Raw genomic sequence first — 8,516 nt, forward strand, 5'->3', positions numbered from 1 at the left:
GGATTGACTTCTAACTTGGACAAAAGTTCCATTTATTTTGGAGGTGTCAAACCAGCAATGCAACATGCCATATTGCAAACATTGGGATTTGTCAAAGGTGAGTTACCATTTAGGTATTTAGGAGTTCCCCTATGTACTAAAAGGGTATCTGTTATACAATGCAAAACACTAATGAACAAGATTATGAGCAGAGTGAAATCATGGATAGTTAAATTTTTGTCATATGCTTTGGGGGGTGGGGGGGGGGGGGGGTGCAACTGATTAAGACAGTCCTATTTTCCATACAAGTATACTAGTCCCAGATATTTGTGTTGCCAAAACAGGTGGTTAAGATGATAGAAGCTACTTGTAGGACATTTCTATGGACTAGTCAAGCTGAAATATCAAAGAAATCCCTCATTGCCTGGGATAAATTGTGCTACCCCAAAGTTACTGGTGGACTCAATATTCTTGATGTCAAAGTATGGAATAAAGCTGCAATTTGTAAGTTGCTCTGGACAGTGAGTAAGAATAAGGATAAACTTTGGGTGGTACGAGTGCATATTTATGACATCAAAGGAGGTCCTGTCTGGGAGGCAAACTGTAATCAAGCTTCCTGGATAGTACAGAGGATTTTAAAGCTCAGAAGTATTTTGAATCAGCAGGATATGATGAAGTTGGTGTACTAGGGCTCAGCTCCTTCTCCATCAAGAGTGTCTATAGCCAAATGAGAGGGGTGATGCCTAAGGTTGACTGGAGGAGAATGGTTTGCAATAATCAAGGATCACCTAAGTGGTTGTTTATACTATATATAGCTGTATCCGGTAAGATCCTCACTAGAACAAGATTGGCCAAATGGGGCACTGTTACTGATGTAAAATGCTTCTTATGTGACAGAGAGGATAAGGATATAGACCATTTGTTGTTTGGTTGCATTTTTTCCAGTAGTATCTGGGAGAAAATACTGCAATGGCACGGAATTAAGAGAAGAGCAATGACCTGGCAGCAGGAAGTTCAATGGGCAATAAGTCATGCCAAGGGCAGAAGTGGAGCAGTTGAAGTGTACAAAATTGTGTTGGCTTGTAGTGTTTATCATATATGGCAGGAATGGAATTGGAGGATATTTCATAAGAGGACTAGAGGACCAGCTGAGATTACTAGATTAATCATTCAAGAAGTTCATGGTAGAGGAAGCAAACAAGTTGCAAGGTGATGATAGGGATGGCGATGATAAAGCTAGCAGTAGTTCTGACTTGTTGAACTACTGTTTTTGTACATATTTTCTATTTGGTAAATAAAATTTCTTTAATTACCAAAAAAAAAAAATATAATTAGGGATAAAAACGTAATTTTAATATAAGCTTATTGGTTTTAATCATTAATTAAATCCTTAAAACCGGAAACCGAACCGATAACCCAATAAAAAAATTTACAAAGCTGTTTATAAACCGTTAACCCAATAACTCGATATCGATAAACCAATAATGTTTTTATTAATTCGATTTATCGGTTAAACCGATTTTTGCACACCCCTAAATTGACATGTATATTAGGAAACACAGGAAAACAAAAGGGGATAAAATTCGATTTTGGATTAATTTACTTACCTCTATGTGATATGAAAAGAGAAGGGGAGATATAAATTAAAATACAAAAGAGGTGTCGGAAAATAAAAGAGAAGAACGAAAAGAAGAAAAACAAAATAACATAATGGAGGGGAAATTGAGAAATGAAGGTGAAAGAAAGAGTGTGCTGACAAGGTGGGGCCAGAAAAACACTTGTCATAAGGGGAGGGTGCCCTCACCCCCCTAAAATTTTTCAAAAGGAAACATTTAAGGGTCAATTATGCTATTAACTATAGCTAGCTAGATACCCTTTAATTATTTGTAGAGTTTCAGCAAGACCCTTATGTATATTCAGATCTATCGTGGGCGTTCGGTTTTTCGGTTCGGTTTTTTCGATTTCGGTTTTTGAAAGTGGACACCAAACACCGAACCGAATTAGTTCGGTTCGGTTTTTTGAAGTTCGATTCGGTTCGGTTTCGGTTTTTTAATTCGATGTTTTTTTTTTTTGCATGGCCTGAAATGGGTTTTCAGTGTTTGTGGCTGCGTACTGGTTTGATTAGTTAAGAGGAAAGGAAGGCTGAAATTTGTGTTGTTTATTGAATAGGATGAAATGGATAGCCAGAAAGATGAAGCAAATGAAGATGCAAAGAGAACAGATGGCTCAAAAATTAATACTTGTGAAGAATGTGGTGTGAACTTTCAGAAGCCTGCCAATTTGAAGCAGCATTGTTGCTGTAGTGCTTAAATAATATAGTAAAAATTGGCTACCAGGTAAAATTAGCACTCCTTTAGGTGATCATTGATCCAATCTCCCATACATAATTCAAGCCTTGTATTGTAAAAATTTCCAATGGACTTTATTTATTGCTAAACAATAAAAGATTATCGCTAATTTTATTTAACGTGAAAATCAATAATGAATTATCGAAAAATCATGTTAGCTAAAGATATTTAGCAACATATTAGCATCAAAATCCATAGTTATCCTTTTTTATTTTTTTTATTACGGGAATATTCTCCTAGAGCTCTGGATCCGTGGCATTCTTTTTCCAACTCATCCATAATAGTATTTGATGCGTTAGCTAATCAAAGCAAATTGCTATAGTTTATTCTTTAGCAAATTAGTGAAGAAAATTTAGCAACCAAGACAAGCCACTGACCAGAAAATGCTTTATAACAGTAGCACTGTAGCAGCAGTAGTTACACTGTTCGGTTAAACTGAAAAATCGAAGAACCGGTGAACCGGAACCGAACACCGAATTTGTTATATAAAAAAAAAACGAAACCGTACCGAAACACCGAAAAATCGAATTAATTCGGTTCGATTCGGTTCGATTTTTCGATTTTCGGTGTTTATGCCCACCCCTATTCAGATCTGCACCAATTCCTTTTATCTAATTAGAATATATTCTATAACTACTTGCAGTCTAAGCAATCATATTTTAATATCAAAAAGCTACTTTATCTGTATCATCATGCTGCATATTGATTTCTACTAGCACGTATCTTTTAGCACTTAATTACTGATCAGCCATATTGGTAAAAATAAATAATAAAACAAGTAAATTATAACACAAAAACAGAAATATAGTCTTCACATATCGACGCGCAACAAAGAGTGTTAATTCTATATATTGATGATGTAAAAAAATATTTACACAATTGTGTAACTTAATAGGTAATTAAAACTAAATATCTTGCTAAGTATTAATTCGGATTTTCTAACAAAAAAAAAAATCTTTTTTTGTAATTATGTGTATAACCGAATACAATAATATCTTTTATTCTTTAATTAGATTATACCATAATATCCATGTACAAGAGTATCGACGATATAGTTATAACGTACACGTTTTTCTGAATTCCAAGTGCATATTTAAAACAATTTTTATTTTAATCTTCTTAAAGTAGAAATTCCAATATTTTCTTGCGGATCCCTTTTGGCTTTGGCTATACAAAAATTGACATTCATGATTTTTGTATTTACTGCTATATTCAAAACAATTTTGTTTTAATAGTCTTAGAGTAGAAATTCCAATAATTCCTGTGGATGCCTTTGGCTTTACCAAAATTTACATTCATGATGTTTTCATCGTACTGCTTTACCAACTCTTATAACTAAGATAGTAAGATTAAGTAAATGATTTCTTCAAGTGAGTTTAAAGAATCAGCCCCAGCCCATAAGGATACCAACAAGTACGGGTGTTCAAAGAAAATCGATAAATCACATTAAATCGGAAAAAAAATTCAATTAATGGTTTGGTTTGATTTAGATTGATATTGAAAAAACCCAACCAGAATTGCTTTGGTTTAGTATTAATTAAAAAAAAAGTCAAAATCGAAATCAAACCAACCCGTGGTTAAGTGTTTACAATTTTAAAATTATTATACATAAAAATATTTTTTGTAATATAATTATAAAAATTTCTTAAACTTCGAATTCTGACAATACTCTATTTGAAATACCGTTAGCGGAGGTACTAACAGAAAGTAGTTATTTTGGGCAAAATCGAAAATGTCGAACACCGGCCACTTTCCTCAGGGTGGTCAAAAAAAGAAGAAAAGATACCATTCAACTTGACAATGTAAGAAAAGAATTGGAGATCAAAATCAGCTTGAAACACGCACAATAGCACATATACCATAGTATTACATTCCATCAGAGATAAGAGTCAATATTAACTAAGTGTTCTCTTTTAGTGTTATAAAAAGTAGAAGATTGACGGAGAAGCTGCTTATGTTCCCTTCATTATATAATGACTTGGAAGACTGAAATATAAACAACATTCAGAAACACTAACATCCATAAAGCTCATAAAACACAGATAGAGAGAGAGATGTCAACACATAAAGGAGGTGGAAAAGAAGGCATGGGACATGATGGAGGAGGTCAGAAAAGCAATGCGGTGTTTCCTTTTAAGCCTAAGGATGGGAGTGTGTTTCCCAAAGAGCAAAAGTCAGTGAAGACCATGGCATGTGAGCATTTAGGCAAAATTTTAACTTCTCCTTTCAATGAAGACAAGAAAAAGATACTTCCACAAGGCTAGCTTATCATCATTTCTAGTTCCACATATGAACTTTTGTACTAATAGAGTTTATTACTATTAGTAACGAACAACTCTATGCAAGCTTGTAGGGCCACATGATGGACGGTCGAATGTTGATGTTCTAAGATCATCTATGTAATGACATGTTGTATTAAAGAAAACAGAGAATACAGTCCCCAATAAGGACCTTATCCTTTCACATATGCTTATAATATATGTTGTAGAATCAACGCTTAGTATGTCTTTCCCTTCTTCACCAATGAAGCAAGTTACTCCCTCCGGATAAAAAAAAAAAAAAGTCCACTTAGCCATTCGTACACCCCTTAAGATAATACTAACTCCTAGACAAAAATAGGCAATTTGACTAAACTACCCCTAATTAAATAGGCATTGGGATTTGATCATATAACACTTAATAAGGACAAATATGGAAAAACAAGGTTAATTCTTTCTTGATTTGCTAAGTGAACTCTTTTTTTATCCAAAAAAAAGGCTAAGTGGACTTTTTTTTGATCTGGAGGGAGTAACAATCATGCTTATTGCTATTTCAATCACATCTCATTCTATCACATCTCATTCTATATGTATCATAGAATGCACGTTGCAATATTAGGTGATTCACATTTTTTTTTTAATTTAGCTTATCCGCTTCTAGAATGGATGCCTTTTCATTATTTAAAAACATATTTACAAAACAGAGGAGTAAAATACTCCCAAGACCTACTTAATTGAAACAGGTTTCAATTTTAGCACAGGTAGAATTTCAGTTCAACTCTCAAAAAGTGACTCCCCTCATGTGTCCCCAATCAAGCTGATCTGCATATGTTGACCAATTGGTCCTTGTTCGCTCTCAAAATTTCATCATAATATATAACATCAAAATATATAACTTGGGGTACGAACCTTTTCACCCAACTCTTGGCTATTCCTTGATAGTATTTTGTTTGGTCTCGAGCTTGACCATTGAGTCCTAGCTTCCGCTCTCCAACGTGTCTCAATCATTCACTAGACTGAGGAAGTAGGAGTTAGATCCTTACTTTAAGCTTTTAATGCACGATTAATAAGAATACAAAAAACGGAAAATCTTCTTATATGCCTTGTAACCACCCATTCCGTGCAACAATCATAAGTAAACTCTACTAGTCGGAGTTTTGTGGCCCTTAGGACACTTCTAAATCGAGATAACGACATAAATGATCCCTTTATTATGAGTTTATTATGATGGTAGATTCAAAATAATCTCTTAATTATGTACTTAACAGTTTGTCTTTTAAATTTGTCACAAGTTAACAAAAATGATCCCTTAACAAAAACGATCCTCTAAAGTGAGATTCGACTATAAGTTATTTGGATTGCCTTGCTTGCTTTTGAAATCAATTTCCACCTCATACACGTGCATTTCAAGTTATTTCAATTTATGCGGCATAGTCTAATTGGAGAAAGAAATAAAAGATTTTGAAACTGACAATCTTAAATATGACATAAAATATACTCTGCACTATATAATTATATATGGGACCTTTAAAAGATTGGGATTTAAACATGCTATAATAGTTATAAGTTTGTCACTATAAGAATTTGTCATTAAAAATAAACTAAAAAAATTAAGTAAATTATTCTCAAATTTAAAAATCTATCATTTTCTTAACATAATAAGACCAGTTTGGATTGGCTTATTTTAAGTCAAAATAATTTTTTAGTGTTTTCATAGGTTTGGGTAAAAAAAAAAAAAAAAATTTAAGCATTTGTTTATACGTCAAAATAACAAAAAAAAAAGTCAAAAATGATACTCCCTTTGTCCTACAATAAGTGTCACTTTAGTCAAAAAACAATTGTCTCATAATAAGTGTCACCTTAGAAAATCAATAGATATATTGATAAGTTTTTTCCTACTTTGCCCTTAGACAAAAATTGACAAATTTATGTATTCAAAACAAAAAGCACATAGAAACTTGATATTGTTGGATTTTCAATGTTAAAAGACTTACTTTTTATGCATGCTCTAATCAAAAGGGAATTTTTTTTTATTATATAGGGGTAATTTAGTAAACTTTACATTACATTATTAATTCTTTAATATGCGTATTTTTTGTTAAAGTAACACTTATTATGAGACGGACGGAGTAAATTCAAAATGCCCTTATGATTTTTACTTACAAGTCAAAAGTGTAAGTTCATCCGAACATGCTCTAAGAAAACATTGTCGGTTAAAGTAGATTGGGGGGAGTAATTAGCAGCAGAACAAAACGATGACGCCATGAAGACAAGCTCACTTATGTGACGTACCACTTTTGTTTTTCTCTTCAGCAAACGGGTCCCTCTTCAATCTTATGCTTTAAATGGAACCTAGTGGACTAAAATATTATATTTTGGGCAGCAGCCTTCACCACTTACAGCTATTGGGCCCAAGTAAAGACATGTGGCATTATACTGCTGTTTGCCAATTTCAGAAACAAATTGGACCACACTCCATCAAGGCAAGGGAAAATGAAAAATTACTAGAAAAAGGTAGACCAAGAATCTTTCAATTCTCAATTTACTCGATGATCATTTATCAACTTGGATCTTAGTGAAGTTCACTTTTTGAACAAAACTTAGTTATAATGTTCTTTTACTCAGACCTCAATTTCAAAGAACTGAAGATTAAGGTGACCAATGAAATAATTCGCACAAGGCGTGGCCAGAGAACATTATTGTTGGCTGAAAAATTGTTAAACTAACCAACGATGATTCCATTCCAATTTATGATTAGACGACCATTAACATTAAGGGAAGAATTTTTCTCGTTTTTCTATGAATTAATTCCAAGAATTATTGCATGAAGCGTCCTAATAACTGTAGTTACAAAATGATTTTTTTTTTTTTATAATTAAGGTCTTAAAAGTTACTCTGAAATGCAAATCAATTCTAACATCTTAACTTTTAAACAGTAGAGATCTAATAGCTCAGTTGGTTGACTACGTGAACTCTCATTTTATTGGTGAGGGTTCAAATCTCCATATTGTAATCCCCTTCCCCTACCCCTATGTAATAAAAACAAAATTTAAAAAAAAAATCTTAACTTTTAAACATTAAAAAAATCACAATTTCTTAAAACAATATTATTATCATACTATTCATTTTATCTCCCAATAAGTTTCTTAAAACAATATTATTATCATACTATTCATTTTATCTCCCAAAAAGCAAATAATCAATCAAATTTATCAGTATTATAATTAAAATGTGTAAGGTTTTTTGAGCATTTTAATATTACAAATTGTCTTTCACATTTTGTCGAAGTTCCTCACGTTTTTGTGCCTTGCCATGCAACTTTTTTTTTATTTTTTTCATTTGGGCAACCACAAAAGTTGATCATGTCTTTCAAATTTTTTGTGGTAAAAAATGTGAAGACCATGGCAGCCACAAAAATTGACCATGGCAGCCACAAAAGACACAAATTTGGTATAAATTTCTCACGTTTTTGGCAGCCACAATAGGGATCAAATGTAGTCTTAATTCTCACGTTTTTTAGTGGCATACTATGACCATAATGCGACCATTATTCTTGTAACTCCTACTTATTATTCACCTATAAATAAGGTATCATCCTTAACTTGTGAGTGTAGAGAGAAAAGAAAATATAGATTCTTTGAAGAATTCATAAAAAGTGAGGTAAGTAAAAAATAAAAGAGTTTATTAGTTGAAGGAAGGTGTTCTTCTTTTGGTGGAGCTTTGGACTTAACATCTTGTCTAGAGTTTGTTGAGTTATACGACGTGATCGGGCTGTTGTATCCTGGAGGGGACAAGTCAGAAAGATTACTGCTGGACCAGTAAATTTGCTGCAGTGGGCTTGAATCTCCTTAAAGAGAGCGAGATATAAGCGCCTCAGCCGAAGAAATTTTATTTCTTCATTTTTATTTTTCAATTGTAATTGTAATTTCAT

General features: G+C 32.9%; 1 protein-coding gene across 1 annotated transcript; it reads left to right on the plus strand.

The window, feature by feature from the left end:
• The first annotated feature begins 706 nt into the window (after window positions 1–706).
• Window positions 707–2,289, plus strand: LOC132615617 (uncharacterized). Its single transcript, XM_060330229.1, has 2 exons — window positions 707–1,188; window positions 2,163–2,289. Exons 1-2 carry the CDS (start codon window positions 707–709, stop codon window positions 2,287–2,289), a joined length of 609 nt encoding a protein of 202 aa, XP_060186212.1.
• The last annotated feature ends 6,227 nt before the right edge of the window (window positions 2,290–8,516 follow it).

Source organism: Lycium barbarum, chromosome 1 (genome assembly GCF_019175385.1).
Source record: "Lycium barbarum isolate Lr01 chromosome 1, ASM1917538v2, whole genome shotgun sequence".
Classification (NCBI taxonomy): domain Eukaryota; kingdom Viridiplantae; phylum Streptophyta; class Magnoliopsida; order Solanales; family Solanaceae; genus Lycium; species Lycium barbarum.

Coding starts and splice junctions, on each gene's coding strand:
- LOC132615617 (XM_060330229.1), top strand. CDS start 707: ATGAGAGGGGTGATGCCTAAGGTTGACTGGAGGAGAATGGTTTGCAAT. Junction 1,189..2,162: donor GGAAGCAAACAAGTTGCAAG/GTGATGATAGGG, acceptor TGAAATGGATAG/CCAGAAAGATGAAGCAAATG.